The following is a 19,700-nucleotide window of genomic DNA, read 5'->3' as shown; positions in this document are numbered from 1 at the left end:
TACTGGATCTTGCATTCGTTCCCTAGCCCAGCCTCCTTCATGTGTGATTCAAATGTCAGTTGTCCAATTTAATCAAATGTAACCTCCATATGTGATTCAAATGCCATAAAAATTGAGAAATGTTATCTGAAAAACAACAATACTGAACATCAGATCTGAAAATGTCACTTCCTGTTTACACAGAAGTCTTCTAACGCTTTATCCAAAATGTAGTTAAGGACATTCAGTAGCACTTGCAGAAAACACAGCATCACAAAGTGCTGCTGTAGCCCAAATATCTTCCTCCAAAGATTCTTCCTCCTTTTCACCAGCCAAAATTTATCCAAAGGAAAAACACAGACTGAACCTCCTCTTGCCACCACAGCATTTCCTCATCTTGTCATGTATTATTTATCCCAAAGCACTTAAAACTTCCTTTTTAACCTGTAATACAGTCTTAATGAATTCACTGTGCAACTGGATTTGCAAACAGGAAGACAACTTAATCTCTTCTCCTGCCACTCCAGCCTGCAGCAGCCTCTCCATGATGAAGTACAGCACTTGAGCTCTTTGCAGTTTTTCCACCTCTGACTCCCTGTACTTGAGTAACACCACCAGGCTATTGCTAATTCCTGTAAAACGGGGTTTGTACATATCCCAAAGAGCTGTAACACACAGTCCTTGACAGACAGGATCCATAACCACTCCAACAAAACTATGTCAGCAAAGCAGATTTGAAAAATCAGGTGTTATCCTCCTCCCCATTTAACAGAGAAGCTACAGTGCAGAGCCTAATGGAGAAATTAGGGTAAGAGCAGCAGCAAAGGTGGCTGGCAGACTTTGTGTCTTCATAGGGAGTGAGGACTGAAGAAGAAAAGATGGCTAAAACTAAACCAAGACAACGGGCAAGTCATTAAGGTAAAATGAACAAAGCAAACAACAAAGGGAGGGAACTGAGCTGTATTTCAGTGAGTGAATTAGAGGGCTTTGAGTTACTCAGCTCTCAATTACCAGCTCACAAAAGCAAAAAGGGTTCTCCTCATCTATGCAGGACCACAGACCCCCAGCACATCCCAGGGCAGCAGCCTGTGCCAAGGATCACCATGGTGCCCCCAGGCTCAGGGCACACGTGGTGAGCAGCAAGCAGGGAGAGCTGTCACCTGTTTCACAGTGTATTACCCTGAAGACCAAATCAAGCCTGAACTCCAAAACAAGCCCTGGCATCTGATTTGTTTCTCAGTATAATTCAGGTTGTTTGCTCCAACCCAAATCTCTGGTGCAGGACATTCCACTCCACAGCTTGTTTCCTCCTTCCCTGGTTAACACACTTAGGCTCAGCTGAAATGTTAAGGATATTGTAAAGCTCTTGCATTTACCATGGCTCTTCTGAGACAAAAAGCTTATTTTATAGGATGTTGGCTAAGAAGAGTTATTCTGGGAGCAAGGGGAATGCTAATGTAACGAACAGACGAAGAGGATGAATTTTACATTTTCAAGCATAAATTCTTAATGAAGTTAGAGCATGGGATAAGAATAGACTTTACAAAATAAGCATGGTACAAAAGAGACATAAGAAATCAAAACCATGCTTGGGAAACATCAGGAGTGCTAGTAGACACACACACAAAAAAAAGGAGAAAAAATGTATCTAGTTTTAAAGGCAGAATTACATCCTTTTTTCAACATGTATTTTTAAGATAAATTGGTCCCTATTTTAGTCATTCCTCTGGAATACTATGAATCTTCACGGCAAAAGCTTAGCTTTTAGTCTTAAAAGTCTGGAAAAACTGTGAAAAGATATCATCAACTGTCAGACAAACAAACTACTCCAGGTTGTGAGCCTCAGAAAAATATGTAACATACAAATAGATCCAGCATAAGAACAAGTCTGGACCACAGATTTCTAAATAACTACAACTCTAAATAACTATACAGTTCTAAATAACTATACAACTCTATCAACTGCTCTACTGTAATTCTGAGAAACCCAAAAAGGTAGTTCATTACAAAACCAAGGTTTCCTAAAATACACATATTATTTAGAAGGTCTTGAATGAAGACTTTTTTTTTATGTATGACTTTAACATGTCTACCTATATATAAGTGGAGACATAAGTGTTAGAACACAGAAGCAGATTTAATAAATTAAGATAAATTGACTCAAACTGAATTCTCAGCTTTGAAATAAAGTACAGAATGGACAGATATGGAACTCGTAATGATTTCTGCAGTCTCCAGAGAAACATTCATAAAGACTAAAACTAAAATTTATCCATTTGCAATGCTGTATCTCACTACACTTAACTGTAACATTAAAAATGGCACAAATAAATCTAAATAATACAGCTAGAAACAAAAATATGTAACAAAATTGCTTGGTTTTTAAATAAATTACTTTCATAACCCACCTCACCAATGACCTTTTAAGCCATCTCAGATATAAAGAAAAAGAGAAAGTGTTAATAAATGGGAATATCCATCTTGTATTCACTTTCTTTTCTTTCAATTTTTTATTAGGAGATGTAGCATTATAGAGATTTATAGGGAAAGGGAAGAAATATTAAAATTTAAGCACAAATGTATACAATATTAAAAAAAATTTTTTAAGAAAACCATTTTCTGCGCTACCTATTAAAATGAAGACTAAAACTAAAATTTATCCATTTGCAATGCTGTATCTCACTACACTTAACTGTAACATTAAAAATGGCACAAATAAATCTAAATAATACAGCTAGAAACAAAAATATGTAACAAAATTGCTTGGTTTTTAAATAAATTACTTTCATAACCCACCTCACCAATGACCTTTTAAGCCATCTCAGATATAAAGAAAAAGAGAAAGTGTTAATAAATGGGAATATCCATCTTGTATTCACTTTCTTTCAAATTTTTATTAGGAGATGTAGCATTATAGAGATTTATAGGGAAAGGGAAGAAATATTAAAATTTAAGCACAAATGTATACAATATTAAAAAAAATTTTTTAAGAAAACCATTTTCTGCGCTACCTATTAAAATGCAGCCCGTAAGAAAAGCAAATCCTATTTCCAGCTGGCCACAGTGTTCAGTGCCCCTCGCAGGCTCCTAAGCAAACACATCAGCGGGCAGAGCACAGGTGAGGCGCGCACACCAAGCCCTCCCTGCAGGGCCAGCGCAGCTCCAAAGGCAGGGCACTCACAAGAGCACGATGTAGAGCAGCGAGTGCGGCGTCCTGCGGCCCAGCCTGCAGCTGCCCTCGCTGGGGACACGGAGGGGGAGGCTGCAGAAGCGGCAGGTCCCGGCTCTGGGCTCCGTCCCGGCTCCGGGATCCATCCCGGCAGCGGCCGAGGCTGCGCGCTCAGCCGTGGGGCGCAGGCCGGGACACGTCCCCACGGCCTCTCCTCCATGCCAAAGACAAACGCAGCTCCAATCAACTGCATTTGGCTCAAAGGAATTGCAAGTTCCCTGCGAGGGCAGCGCAGACTCTCGTGGCTTTAAAGGAACACTTCTGGTCAATATTTGTGCGTCGATTCACTCAGAAAATTGGGCGCTTCATGGTTCTGGAATCTTCCGGTCTCTCGGAAGCAGAATGGGTAAGCACTTGCATTAAATGAAGTGTGGAAGAAAGCTAGGAGGGACCTTTTGTCTTTCAGTGGAAAATTTTGCCCTAAAAATTTGCTGAGAATTATCACTTGACCTGTTCTGCTATTTTAAATTTCTCCTCTGCTCACAAATACAAGTGAGACTCTCAGGAACAAAACAAAGTTTTAATAAAGAGTATAAAAAATAATATTCACCTTCTCAGGCAAGCTATAACCCAAACATACATTATCACTTCTACTTGTACAGCATGTCTTTGATGAGAATCAAAAGAATTACTTAGAAAAAGAAGCTTTTAATGTGTTTATATAATAAATGCCCATCTCAGCCCAGAGATGTGACAATGCAATTCTAAGTGCAGCAAGTCTTTCCCAGACGGCTGGATCAATAACATCCCTGCTCTAAGGACCTAAAGGTCTGAAGAAAGGAAAGGACAGGGAGAACAGGAAGGAAACAAAAGCACACAGAGCTCTTTCACCACAGCAAAGATTACGGTTTGAAGATTTTATTTTAGAACATTAATAATTCATAATGACAGTGTAATGTAAACTAGGTTAGAAGATTATGCTCTCAAGTACCACACAAGGGATTGAATGACAGAATAATAATAAGTAGCCAAAGTAGCAAAATTTCAGGAGATAAATGAGGGGAAGAGAGAACTTAGAGCACTAAAAGAAGCATATTTGAGATGAATGAACAAAAACAGGAATAGAGAGATACTGAAAAAAAGGGGAGCACACATGCAGCCTGTAGAAAAGAGAGCACGAGTGGGTCCATTTACAGCAGAAGCAGCTCTGCAGGCTCTCTGGCATGGTAGTTATGAATATTCAAACAAGAGCATAAATTTCAGACAAAAGTTCACCATAGCCCAGGATAGTGAGACATAGCTGAAACGGGTTGCCATTCCAAAAATTGGTGAAAAGTTACCCTGAGATTCTCTCTAGTTCTTTACATCCTAAACCTTCCTTAAGCTTTCAGGTTAATATTGATCCACTAAATGGTTTATCTAACTAAATAAAATCTGTAACACATGTCTTCAAAAAGCAACTTTTTAAAGAAACGCATTGGAAAGGAACCTGCTACTCATGGGCAGGAACAGTCCTGGGCTGACACACACAGCTGTGTAAAATAACCTCTGATTCCCCCCAGCTCCAGGCCATGAAGGTGACACCAGCTACTCACTGTTAGGACATCTCTACTATCAGTGCTTCAGCACAGGACGTTAACAGGCCTCTTTGCATACTCACTGATTTTCCAAATTAAAACTAAAAATAGCCCCTGGTTGCCTCATAGTCCAATTAAAAACAAATCTTGGAAAATGCATGGCACTGTCTATCAACAATAATAAACACATGACTGTCTGGTTAAGAATTTTATTTCTTTCTCAGAACTATACCCTTGCCAGGAGTCTTTCAGTGCTCTGGTTGTTTCTGTATCTGTATTAAAGATCAAAAAGTCTTTGAAGGAGAGACTACTTGGAAGGAGCACACCACTGTCGTTTGAGGAACTTTCTGTTATTTGAGGATAAGGACAAGAAAAGAAAGGCTTCAGTATTTACTACAGTCTCTTAAGAACCTTCTGAGCTCTTTGTTCCTCCCTGGAAGTTGCTGACTTATCCCAAGCATCCCAAACTCTGAACAGTGCAGGGGTAGTAAATGAGTCAGCTCATACACAGGTGCACCAGCAGGTCACAGCCTTCAAACACAATTATATAGAAAAACCAGTTATGAACCATAACCTTATATGGTTTATAGGTGAAATGGCCAACAAACAGTAAAGCTCTCCAACTCCTAAAGTCACAAGTACAAGCTCCCCTCTGGGAGCCTCCGATGTCCCAGGTCAAACCACCAGGTTATGATTTACAATTGGTCCCATGGAGGGCAGCCAAATGGTGAGCCTGGAAGGAGACAAGAATTCACACCTCAGGCTCCAAACCCAGGGTTTAACTCTTCTGCTACTGCAGCTCCAGGCAGGATGCAGGGATTTTTGCATTTACATAATGCCTTCACATGAAAAAATTATACCATGCAGGCCACCATGCCTCAATATTGCCAACCATATTAAACAAACAGTTTTCTGTCAACCCAAGACACACAAGAAGTTATCTGAGCCTGTCACGTTTCAAGTATCAACAGTGTGTCCCTCCCATGTAGTTTCTTAGACGGGAAAAATGATTCCCAAGAATAATAACCAGTACAAAGGAACAGGAATAAGGAGAAAAATTTCCATTAAAAAAGAAATTAATTCTGGGAAACTCATTCATTCAATGTGAGATGTAGATTAGAATTCAGTTGCCAAAAGCTTACCTACTCAAAATTCATCATTTCACATTATGCATGACGATATATCCACAAAATTGTTCTGTTTCTCATTATTCTTGAATTGCTGATCTACACTGTTTCCAAAAGTGACATTATGCCATCTTGCAGTCAACTCTGACCAATTATTAAGCACATTTAAGAAAGCAGAACCTGTACCAAATCAAGCACTAAAACAGGAGGATAAGACTTACTGCAAAACCAGAACAATTTCCGAATGTCATTCAAACTGAATACAGGCCTCTTCATTCATCCTTCAGCATTTGTCAAATAGGAAATTCTAATTTAAAAAAATAAATTTAAAACCTGTATGATATCAAGTGACTTTACACTAAGCAAAATTTAGGCAAAGATAGGAAACCATCAACAACTTTTGATAAGCCTTGAGGTATTTCAAAGTAAGAACAAAGAAACTTATCAAGTCTGAATTCTGAAATGTTTTTGATCTTCCTTAAAAATAAGGAACTTCTGTTTACAGTTACGGCCCTGATGTAAAATATATGCAGTCTTCAAAACCCAAACCTCAGGTGATCTGGGGATATGTGTGCCAAGAACACAAACTTGTGCTATGGAAGGGATTTCTGCACCTGCCTGAAGCAGCAGGACTGGAATTACAAGGCTCTCATCGAGGCACACCAGCAATCCTCACACACAAGATAAAGAGCCACGGTCTAACAGGAGATCCATTCCAAGAAGGTGGATATCCCCATCCCCACCCTTTGGTGAGGGTTTTCTGACCAGCACTCTGCAAACCTGGAAAGCCCACTGGATTCACTGCAATGGAGCAGACCTGCCCAGGGCACTGCCCACCCAACCTCACTCATACACCCAAACAAGCCCTAGCTCTAAATATAGGTCTCCCCTCATCCACTGCAACAGCTTGTACAAAAAAGGCTTTAAATAAAGGCAGGCAGCCCTCCAGGACATTTGCTGAATGCCTATATATAATATATTCTTGTTACTTACCACAGTTATTGATGAAAGGCTTGTTTCCTAGAATAGCCTTTTTATGTAAATAAATTAATATATTCTTAAATTATATCACAGATGTCCATAAAAATCCTAATTATATAAAACTCATAACATTGTAATTACACACTGATCAAGTAATTATGTAGTGTGCTTAAAGACTTTTGGAGCAACATTAGGTTTCCCATTTTGTTTTACTTAAACAAGACAGCAAGGGTCTGGTCACCATCACATTCACAAATGGTGACCAGATTTTGTACAGGCTAGGAAAAAATTCTATTAAACCATCCTGAAAAGCTATAAAAAAATTAATAGCTATTTACAATAGACTTCATTAAAGCTAGAATTTCCAAGGGAAAACATTCCTATAAAAATAACCTCCACCATACATCCCTATAAGAACATGCTCCACAACTGGCATGAATTATGAAATTGAAATAGCATGAGGAAATGCCCCTGGAAGGATCCAGCTGAAGCCAACTCTTCCCTTGGTTTGTTAGGAAATTGAAGCAAATTTCCACTGAGACTTCACCTCAGCTGCAGCACTCAGAGATGCCAGAAAAACAGCACCTGGACACTTTCATCCTTTTTACCACAAACAAATTAAACTGTTTCTAGAATTACTGAAAATGTCTTATATCTTACTGAGGGTGTTACACAGAATGTAACATTTTCTGGAATGGGGGTAATTGCACTCTCCTTTAATCTCACGGTTCATCACTTCCAAGTTAGAACAATCAATTCATGACATCTCTTAAGCAACCTGAGAGCAAAAAATGCTGTAAATTCATATTTTGATTAAATTAAAGGACAAATATGGGTGCACAAAGATTTGCCAGCTCATAAAGAGGACCAGCTGTGAAACATGGCCTCATTTTCTTCTTCAGTAATTTGACTTTCCTGTTACCCCCAGAAGAGTGCAAGCCAGATCCCAAAGACAAAAATCAGAACATGTTTAATTCTGGACATAATTCTCTTTTCTTCCTAAAGATGCATGACCTTAATTCCAACCCACATTTCCATCAACTATAGCAGTCTTATTCCACCTGTTATCAATTTGTTTTTATTGTAATCAGACCACATTTCCTTTTACTCTTTTGCAAGGTTTACATTATTTTCATTTGTTCAAAGGTTATGTATAAAATATTTTCAATCTTAATTAGATTAATTCTTTCAGAAGCCATGAACTTCCATGCCATCTGTCTTGACATCAGATGCACCAACAGTTGTTCATCTGTCAACATCAAATTATCAATGGCACCACAAAATATACGGAAGAAGGGAAAATCTGTGCAAATTCTTGCAAATGCAATGTACCAAAGGTAAAAAGTGAGGAAGATTTAAAGTGAAGGCACAAGTTTTTCTTGTTACATTGTCCAGCAGTTCCCTGCATAGCCATGGAAATGAATCACTGCCTGGCTAACCTGAGGTGCTAAGCTGAGCAGATCAATGACAGTGGGAACTTGCCAAGATGAACCTTTGCTCTAAGCAGGCAGGAATGGCTATCACTGGCACTGTAACCAAGTAAACAAAACTACAACAAAGAAAGACAGGATAAAACAGGATCAAGAGCTGCACAGGTGAAAGCAACAACGACAAAAATAAAAACTTATTATAGTCCACCTAAACTCTCACACAGAACCATGTATCTGTGAATCATCAACCATTCAGTATTTAAAGAGCAGATGGCTGGAAGGTCCCCATATGTGAAAAACATTATTATCAAGGAGTCCATAGTAACAGTGGAATAAAGCTTCCTATTAAGACTTTTATATGAACTGTTCTTAAAGAGTAAATTATTCACTGACCCATGTCAGAACTCTGAAAATTGAAGGCTTCTCAGAGGAAGAAAAAGCAGTAAGTAACAAAAAGGTTTTTGAAAATAATCAATAAGCATCAGATCTCATCTCCAAAAAGAACAGTTCTCAGCTGACTTTAACAATAATCTAATCTTGATATTTAATTGCCACTTACCAGTCTGTTAATTAGCCCCAAGGCTAAACAGCATTTAATCGAGTTTAATCACCCTTGTTTAAAGGAACATTACCCAATACCAGCCTTTAAATAATAAAAATTCATTTAAAATTGGATTGATGGCCATGACATTGAAATGTTAGGAGACTGTTCTGTAGTTGCTACCCTTCACTTCCCCCAAGTGCTGCCAAAGTGAGTACCTTATTAAGAATTGTCACCAAGTGCTGCCCAACGTGCAGGGAAAGCAGCAGACACTGGGCAAGCCTCTCCCCATGGCCATGCACAGTGAGGACAGACACATGCAATGTCCCTTTCCTCTGCTGACAACCTGATTTCCACTCAACAGATGTCGTATACATTACTCTGCATTAGAGGGGCAGAAGCCTAAAATAGTTCAACTTCACATTTTCTGGTTAGTCCTACCAGAGCTGGCCAGCAAGACCAACCTCCCTCTGAAATAACATCTAGATTCAGGGGCTATTGCATTACCACCTGATGAGTAACTGAAATTTGACCAGCCACATCCACCCTGCAGCATGTGAACTTCAAAACCAGCCCTCTGGTGCTGTGTTGGCTCAAGTTTTAAGTAGGTACCACTGAGCTCCAGTTTCATAACCACACACACACAAATCTCCAGCGTGTGTGAGGCTTTGCTGGGACTGTCCCCCTGAGAGCTGGTGACATTTTCCCTGAGTGAAGAAGCTGAAGGTTTCCACTGGGGTGGCTGATGGCTCTGCTTGTCCTACACAAGCACAGCGAGGAGCAAGAGTTAATCCTGAAGGGAAAATATATCAGTTGAGCTGTTAAGTGCTTTAATATAAACTGAGCTGGTTCGGGCTATTTTTGCTTCAGAAACTCTTGTATCCTTCACTCAAGCCTGCTAACAACAGGCTTGATTCCACTCCTTATCCTTTGTGTACCCTGCACTTGGAGACTTCAGCCTGCCAGCCTCTGTAAGAAAGCAGAGTGGATTTCCAGGGAATAGAAGAGGGTGCAGTATTTAGCACAGACCCATTACTTAGACAGGAGTTTTTAAGGACCCCACTTTAGGCTGCTTGACTTTTAAATTGGTTTTCCTGACACTAGACATGCCTGTGAGGGCTCCTCTGCTGCACAAGGTACCATCAGGAACAGGCATGCACACACCACCAGACAGGTTTCCATTCCTAAATCCAATTTATCTTTTTCCCTACATAGGGCCTGCATGCAAACTACAAAAACTTTGTCCCAAAACGCAGCATCAACTTGAACACTAAAATGCTGGAAGTAAGCTGTGAGTAGGAAGCTGTTTCCTTCTGTTAGGTGTTATTCTCTTGAACTGTAAAGCTGTTAAGTTCATAGACAGTTATGCCAATGACAAACTGTTAAAAATTCCTAGTTGATACCTGTCCTTACCTCCACTGAAAAGGATGGCTGTAGCACGGACTAGATGGATTGCTCTGGGCTTGTGAGTTCAGGTAAAATACTAGAGGAGAAGTGACAAGTGCACAGTCAGCACTAAATGGGAATTTAAGATGCTGCAGACCTGGAGCAGATGTAGGAGAGAACATGTGCTGATGAACATCATTTCCTCGGCAGTGGGAGAACAAAGGAGAGGAGATTCTGACGAGGTACCACAGTAGAAAAAAAAAATCAGGGTCAATATTACATCTTCTGTTTCAATAAAGAAAAAAGATAATTTCAAAATACAAGTTATATCTTCTAAATAAATGCAATAAACTAAGTGGTCAAAAGTCATTTCTTTCCATTATCATCCAAACCAAAATGTATTTTTCAGTCAATTTAATATCTATTCAATGTTATTTTTCCACTACAAAAGTCCTCCAGTCTGGAATGATCCAAATCCTTTCTTGCAGTGATTTCCAGGCTTTCTGACACACCATTGTCAATCTCTCATATAAAGTGCTTAATTGAGAAAAATGAACAAATTAATAATGGCACCATCAGCAAACATAGACCATTTCTATCACTGCCTTCACAATTTGGGAGCCATGGTTCCATGCCACAGCTGTGGCAATAACCAAAACACACAACTGTGAAAATATGAATGACACAAACCATTAACTAGAAAACAACATTTAGCAGTGGCAGTTGTTTTAGAGCAACAACTAATTAAGCCTGAAAGCAGCACTGCAAAATGGCTTTATTCTAATTTTAGCAGTGGGGAAACTGAGGCATGAAGAGGTTTAGTGACATGTCCACAGCACATCCACGGTAGCATCAGGATTGCAGCTGAAGGTGCTGGTGCTCAGCTCTGTGAACTCTCCTGCTTTTGCAGGCTCAGCAGCCAAGGCACATTTGTATTCACACAGGGCACAGAAAAGGTCTCAAAGTAGCTGCTTCTCAAAAAGCTGCAAACAGACTTGTACATAAACACAGAGATTCTAACACCTACTTTAGTGAACTATACAGGATGAGATGTCCTTCACTAGAAATAAAGTAAAAGTTAACTTACAATTATTGGTATTACACAGTGTGCTTATGTGTTAGAATACAAATTAGTGCCAGTGTATTCTTCTACCTATAACTTTGATTTTTGACTGAGGGCTGAAAAAAAGTTTCTATTTACCATATTTAAACACAAAAATGAGCAAAATGGAAATTTGAGGCATGCTTCAGTTTTGTTTAGAATTCAGATATTTTACACTTAGGGTCCTGAAGTCAAGCACGTTTGTCCACGTTTCTAGCTTTAAATTTCCTGGTGAATCCAAATACTTATCAGTAATGCAACCTTTATACACTGGAAATCCTCCCCACCAGCAATCTCTGCTTAAACAGCTGATGAGCTTTACAGTCTGCAGACAGAAAAGGTTAAGCCTGCCTCTTACCCTGCTCCTCCCTCCACTGACTACACGATAGATTCTTTACACCTCCTCTATTTAAGAACACAGTATTAAACACACAATTTCCTTATTTTCCCTAATAGAAATAATAAATATAATTATGATCATAAATAGCAGTTTCCATTAGTAGATTTCAAAGCACTTATAAAGGAAAAGCATTTAAAAAGGAAATGCTTGTTAAAATTCCATTTGTAGAAATACATGTGGCAATGTAGCTAGACTTCTTGCTTCAAATCTAGACGTTTTCAAAAGCATTCTTAATTCTAGAAGACAGCAAAGCTAACAAAGGTTTCTGAAGATTTTAGCACTGTGACAGCTTTCTGACAGATTATTAAAAGTGCTTTTTAAATCTGAAGAATGATCAAACTAGAAAGACAGAGTTACAAACACTTAGTTTGACTATACTAATGCTTGGGACAAAATTTAACCCCAATGTATCCCAGTTAAAAACATTGAAACATTGCTTTTTTTGGCTATACTTCATGGCTAATACTCCATAAAAGTAAAATGCTAGAGCTTCCAAACTGAAATTTCATGTACAGCCAAATAAGCATGACAGATAAAGAAAATTCTAACAAATCAAAGCAATGTCTATTGGCCACAGAAAATTCTGGCCAGTTTTTCCTCTTCATAGCTTCCATTTGAAATGATTAAGTGCAATTTCTTTTTCACAACAGTCCTTACTGGATCCGCAGAGATGGGGCTCCGAGCCTCTGTTTCCTCCGCTTCATCATTGTGCTGATACACTGATATGCCTCTTCCCAGCATAAGAGGCTTAGGGCTGGGGAGGAGAGGCCACTGTTATCACTCCAACGCAGAGCACACAACAATCAGTGCAATTCCGAGCGAAGAGCACCCCCCGTGTCACAGACACCTCGGGAGTTCAGTAATGGTCCAGATTAATCACACAGCTCATGTCAAAAACCTAATTCTTTATAAAAAAAATAAATATTCAGATGAAAAAAATCTTCTGCGAGGCTATTCCCAGCATCCGGCGAAAGGAAGCGGAGCCCAGCAGAGGAAAGGAAGGAGCCCAGGACACCGAGGGGCCATCTGACCTGTCACAGCGCCAGCAGCGCGGTCCTGCCGCGCTCCGGCCGAGCCCCGCACATCACCCGACTGATCCACCAACGCCGGGGCTGCCAGGAGCAGCAGCAGCCTCCCCCAGCAAAGCCAAGGAGAGGCACGGCACAGTGGAAGGATTCTGGCAGGGGGCTCGGAGCAGCCCGGACAGCAGCAGGGCGGAGGGGCAGAGCAGCGCTCGCACCCGAAGCCCGGCAGAGCCCTCAGCGGGCGCGGGAGCCGCTGCGCCCGGCGGCGGGGCACGCGAGCCAGCCCCGCTCCGAAATCAATCCCCTCACCTACAGCAGCTTACAACAGCCTCCCCAAACTCCCAAGCTGTGCTCCACACACAGACTTTATGGATCCCAGCACCGAGAACGGGGCAGCAGCGCCCGCAGCAGCCCGGGGAGCCGCAGGGGAGGAACGGGGAACACCTTCACTAGGAGGAAATGCTCCCTTTACACTTCTGCTTGCAAACAGCGGCTTCAACCACTCAAAATCAATTCTGTGCTATTAACAAAACTGCCTCCAAATGATGTCCAACATTTTTTAAATGTGTACTCGTAAGAATGTTACTTTCCTCAAAAAAGTTTCCATATAGATATATATGTTTGATAGGTTTAGAGTGCTAAAGGCTGTATTTAGGCTGCCATTTACAAGTACTCATTAACCAAGTCAAATTCCAGGTGACAACTCTGGTCTTCAGACCTTCCCACGATTCTGACCACAGCCCCACACTACAAAATCCCAATCTCTCAGCAATTAGGAAAAAAGAGTGCCAGGCTGAGGAGGAAGGGCCAGGATGGCTGTTCCTTACACAACCAAAGCCCCTGCCCCCACACTGTGCCTCTGGAGTCAGACAGCACAGCAAGCAACAGAAAGTACAAATTTGGTATGCTACGAATAATTCTATTGTACTTATTAAATGAGAGCCTGGATTAAGTAGTGGAAACTTGACAATAAAAACTGCACAAAATACTTTTTCCGCTTTTAAATCCTTGATGAAAACCTCCATAAGTTCTTTGTCTCTGAGATTACAGTCTATACATAACACTAAAATACTCCTGATTCACCAAATCACTTCTTTTAAAGAAACAATGCTTTCAAATAATTTTTAAAGTCTAATACAGGAATAGCAGCAGTGCTGTGGAGCTCCACAAGAATAATTCAGCATGTTCCACCTCCAGAACCAGCCCCATAGATCAGCTTAAGAGCAGCAGGTTATTTTTGACCTACTGCTTGTGAGCTGCTTCTACGTGCTCAGAGAAGGATGGGGTGGTCAGAAGAGTGCACCTCTTTCTCTCCCCATCTATGTAAAGCACCACAAGCAGAATGCACTGACTGGAGGCATTATTTCTTACTTTATTTCCACATCCAAATCAGAACAGAGCGCAAAAGCAGCAAAATTCCCTATTCCTTTTCAGAACCATTTTTCATCCACTTCCTGCACTTTGGCTTTCCCACTCCTGGGACAGTGGCACTCGCTCCTGGCAGGGAAACGGCATCGATCCATCACCAGCAGAAACACTCACCCGCCAAGAGGAGCAGAAACTGAATTATATACTCCATTTCTCTGCAGACACAGAGCAAATTCCCACAGCACCTGAGCATGGCAGCACGAAGACGTAAACCACTAAAGGCCAGAAATTTTCTTTCCTGCCATCAAACTTCTTATTGTTTCCAAGGTCTAAACATTCAAAAAAATACAAGCAATTCAGCACATCCCCCCCCAAAGAAATTCCTTGGTGTGTTTGTGTGTTATTTTACTGTCAAGAAGCTGGGGGACAAGTTTAACAAATTATGATGAAGACTTGTTTAATGAAACCCCCTCAGAAATGTCTAGGGCAGCAGAAACTAAGAATCTTCAGAGGTTTAAAGTAAAATGGTAATGCAGAGAAGGAGGGAGAGAAACAGAGAAAACAAGTCCCACAGGGGACATAAGCTGCCTTAAAAAGTGATTAGAAGGAATAAAGACCACCATAAAAGGCTTGCACACGTCTTCAACAAACACTTTTATGTTGCTTACCATATTTCAGAGATAGACATAAAAACTTCAGGTAAATACTACTCTTTACCTGCACCAATCACCATCCAAACAACAATGTGTAATATTTGGTTCATATAAATGTGTATTTTTACTGGATATATTCTGGACTAAAACTATTTTTTCACGTTTCTTATGCCTCCAGTTTCTTTTTCCATTTGTATACAGCCTTTTAAGTATATTTGATACAGATGGTTGATAGCAGGAAATAATTAACAAAAAAAACCTTACAGCTGAAGTTAGAAACTGGTTTAGCAAATTTAGTTTGCTGAGGAAATTACTCTTTTCAAATTTGGATATAATATGGGAAAGCTGTGTTTTCTTTTTAGAAAATTTTACATTTAGCACAAAAACTACAGCAACCCACACCATGAACCCTGCCTCAGAAACCATGAGGATTTAAAATACAAACCCACATTTTTCATTAAAAAGCCTGAACAGGTCAATAAAGTTCATGCTATAAAGAACTGAAATTATAATGAATTTTTTATTATTGGGGTACTGAACAAGAAACCAGAATGGCTCAAGGGCAACCCCAACTGGATTTAGTGACTACTACTCAGCCAAGAAGGCAAGCAGGAGCAATAGTGAGCTCCAGGCTGGTGCTGGGCATCCTGCAGCCAGGATGAAATGCAGTTTGCAGCCTGATCTTCTGGGTGCTGAACTGCTCTCAGACACATGAACACGCACACAGAGGTGGTGCACCACAGGATGCTCCTGCTGCAAAGTCCCCACCTTTGTCCCTTCAAGTCTGGAACATCTCTGCTGTGATTCACGTGCAGGTGCACATCAAAACCATGTGAAAGCTGCAGCCAACAATACAAAAACCAATCTCTACAGAGAACAGAACAGGATAATGGCTGAAAATAATTAAACCACTTTGACTAATAGGCTGGAGATCAAAGTTTGAGTCTATCACTCCACATCCACTATTTGAAACTAAAGAAAATATTCATGAATGGTAATTATTTCTTTTGTGAACAAAGCATGGGGAAAAACATAACCAATACATTTATATGCATAATTCATTAAAGGAAAACTTTGAACTCTGATTATTGAACCACACCAGAGACAAAACATAACTACTTATTCCCGTTCTCTAACTACTCAGTCTCTTAGCAGCCTACAACTCAGCTGAGTATCATCTCCTTTAGTGCATTAAACATAACCTCCCATAGAAACACAAACACTTTAAGCACATTAACAACAAAATGGTATCTAAATTATCAGGCATTTCTCTTAATGTCACCCTGCATACAATTCCCCCATCTGTTTTACATGTCTGCTCACTCTGTGCTGATTATTTCAAAATTAGGATTGCAAGATACCCAAGTGCAAAGCCATCCTCTATAGTGTGCCTGTGTTTCCTTCTGCTAATATGGAAACAGTCATCAACACTCCTCAACAGACTTCACAGGCTCCATCCCGCCATTCATTCTCTTCAGCTCCCACCCAAGAGCTTCTTTAGGTGACAAAAGTTCTCATGTTCTCCTGAAAAAACAGTGAGACATGTAACTCCACTCCTTTTCCTTAGCACAAATAAGCACAGCAGCTCTTGTTGTCCCTGCTTATCATCAGTTCCTGCAATAAAACAGAGATTACTCATACTGACTCAGGAAATATGAAATATTGAGAGTCACAGCAAGAAAAAGTTAGAAGCATTTTCAGGAATAGCTCATCCTTTCTCATTCAGCAATGACAAATACCCAAGCTGATCCACAGGCTAAAACCTTTGTAACTCAACAATCCAGCAAAGCAATCACCAAACAGTCAGCAGTAGTAGATTTTTTACAGAAGTAAGTGCACCCCAACCTCCAGACTAGCACACAAAACAATGCTAAGTGGCTAAGTTTTGTATATAATTCAATTGCTACTCAACCGCTACGAAGACTAGAGTTTGTGAAGAAAATTCATGCATCTCTTGAAGGTTTCTGGCTCCAAGCCAGGTATGAACAGAAGTCAGTGACTGACAGTCAATAAATCAGGACATGGCTACACCCATAACTATCCCTGCTCATCAGCCACAGCACAACAGCAGCTTTTCACAAAAAACTTTATTTTCAGAATTTATTTTTGAATATGAGGTTCACAGTTAAGTTGATTCCAGGAGAGGAAAAGCCTCCAGAAGAACTGGGAACTGCCTACAGCTGAAATGCCATTATTTTTGACAAAGTGGTTGAACAAATTTATACATAGTATATGTATATTTTTACCTTAAATTACATGCATATACTATAGTTATTCCCTTGATATTAATTTCTAATTCAAAAACAAAAAGGATTTTTTTAAATCAAGTAAGCACTCTGATATTGGGAAATGCAAAATCAAGCAGACGAGCCTTTTCAGTGAGCCTGTACATTTCATAGTACAGCATCAACGCAGATCTACATCAGCCACAATGCACCACTGACTTCATGAACAGTTAAAACTTCTCAAACCACAAGACATCATTTGGTTCTGGACTACACTTGGTATTTGACTTCATATAGAATCTGCAATTCCAGAAACTACAATCAAATAACCAGCTAGACAACACAGGCAACTAAGACATTTCAATTCTTCATAGATCTTTAGTCTCGCTAATAGCTGCAACCTTGTGCTTAAAATTTATGGCCTGGATCTTCTTGACACAGGTTGCTAAATTACTTCACATAGTGACAGCTTAAAAGGCACTCACTCATGGAATAAAACTAAAGTGAAGTAATGAAAATTGCAGGAGTTAAGTAATACAGAAATAAAATATTCAGTCATTTGGTTTAGTTACCAGTAACTAAAACATTACACATCTGAAGCACTTCATTTGTATCTCAGATAGTCCAAGTGAAAATACATGACTAGTCTTGTGTCATACCCACCTCCATGCTGGAATGAGCTGGAATATCTCTGGCATCCTCAATTTCAATTCCAAAACTTTTGTGCAAAAATTACATTCAACAAAAAACTTGCTGGTAACTCACTGCTCCACTATTTGATCAAAGAACCTTCATAATCTTCAAATTATGAACACCACCTGTCTTAGAAATCTCTCAAATCTCGTTAAGCCAGCCTTTGAGGCATACTGGTTAAAAAAACCCCAAACCAGTCAGTGCTTCATGTTCTTTAAATAACTCCCTGACTGGTTTATCATTGTCATATGAACTAAACAAAAAGGTCTGGTCATGCCCCCCTTTTAAAAAAAGACCTTTTGATCCTCTGTATTGTTCAGCCCTGAATCACAAGCTCTACACAGCATTTTCCAAACACTGTTTCTTACACAAAGGGGATAGCTTACACTGAAAGACTGAAAATCATTTCTCATTAGAACCAGAAACCTGAGGAAGAAAGGTTATAAGCTTTTGTGAGCTTCATGTCTGTAGTCCACAAACTTTGGGAAACAATTTTAAATCATAATGCAGTAGCAGGCAGTACAAAAGCTTTCTCTTTTATATAATGCAATCAATAATGCAATTTCTTCCACCATAAATCTGTAAGCATAGCAGAAGCTAAGCTCTTATAATACCATTGAAACACCAAGTTAGTTCACTGAAATTCTTTAAGTATCATAATGCATTTAAAAAAAAATTGCTGTTTGTTTAAATGACAGTTTTAAAAGCCTACATTTCCTGACATGCACTACTTTATTGAGACACCTCTATCAGGCTGCCTGCTCCACAAACACCTGACCTGTGTGGCCCAGGAGCTGTGTGCTTAAACTTCTGTCAACAGACTGTTTGGAGAGCAGTGATCAGAGTTGTCCATATCACATAAATAATCAGCAGCTCCTCTGGAGTCCCTGCAGCCACGTTGGAGTGGCAGCACTCAACACTGCAGCTACTTTGGTATCAGGAGCAGCTCAGGCTGGTAATTAGAAGTAAGCTTACACGACCACTGCTTTTCCTGCTACACTTAAGGAAATGAATAGAGGCTTCAGTCTCACAGAAATCCAAGCTAGCTCTTTCCAAGCCCATGACAGATTCTCAAAAATGTTCAACAGAGAAAACAGAGCATCTGCCCATCTAAATTACTTCCACAACTGAACAGCTATATATGTTCAAAACAAACCAAGGGATGAATAAAGAATAATTATACTTACAAGCTTCCTCTTCTGGGGAGACTGAGCTCTTTCTGGAAAAAAAAAAGAAAACCTTGAGTTAATTTTACTTTTTATTATATATTACTGATTTATTTATCAATAAATGACTGAGGTGGAATGAATAAAGAGCTGGCCATTTCCCAGCGCATGCTCAGTGTGGAACTGCACAGCTCTGCTGCTGCACATTCACAATGCACAGTCTGGGGTATGAAGGTTGCTCATTTTGCCTAAACAATCATTGCCTTTGGAGTTAAATATCATAAGTACTCAACAGAGCAAACATAACTTTGAAATTCAAGCCTGAGCACAGATAAGGCAGTAATTAATTCTGTCCTACATACCTCATCAGCATCAGACCGAACCACTTCCAGAAGTGTGGAACGTGGTGTGCCTGCAGCTGCTGCAGTATGGTCTCACACTCTCACCAAAAGGAAGAATTAATGCCATAGAGCGGATCTGGGGGATGATTTGGGTTTGGGTGGGTTTTTTTTTAAACATATACATTAGTGGTGTTATGTATTATCATAAAAAATTCGAGGCCAAACACAACTTCCACTTCTCAGCAGCATTTTGTATTTCAGCAGCACAAGCAAAGGCAGACGGTGGATTTTTCCGTTTTTATTGCAGTCGAGAGCCCGGGGGCATCCCCAGGCGGGGGCATTGCTGGACATGGCACATCCCTTGGCACTGTCCCCCCCGCCCGGGCACTGCTCATCCCCGGCACTGCCCAGGCTGGACACGGCGCATCCCTCGGCACTGAACCCCCCCGGTACTGTGCCCCCCACGGGCACTGTTCCCCGCACGGGCATTGTCCCCTGTCCCCTCCCCGGCTCCGCAGTCCCCGGCCCCGCCCGGCT

General features: G+C 40.3%; 1 protein-coding gene across 1 annotated transcript in view; it reads right to left on the bottom strand.

Moving 5' to 3' along the window:
- MAST2 (microtubule associated serine/threonine kinase 2) overlaps nucleotides 1–19,700 on the bottom strand; it is a 165,380-nt gene that overhangs the window by 86,461 nt on the left and 59,219 nt on the right. The window contains 2 exon segments of the mRNA XM_031058677.1: nucleotides 10,218–10,424; nucleotides 18,844–18,875. Coding sequence (XP_030914537.1) covers nucleotides 10,218–10,424; nucleotides 18,844–18,875 — 239 coding nt within the window.

This window comes from Geospiza fortis, unplaced genomic scaffold (genome assembly GCF_000277835.1).
Source record: "Geospiza fortis unplaced genomic scaffold, GeoFor_1.0 scaffold333, whole genome shotgun sequence".
Lineage (NCBI taxonomy): Eukaryota > Metazoa > Chordata > Aves > Passeriformes > Thraupidae > Geospiza > Geospiza fortis.
Note: the sequence above shows the minus strand (reverse complement) of the source record. Positions and strands in the feature narration are given on the sequence as shown.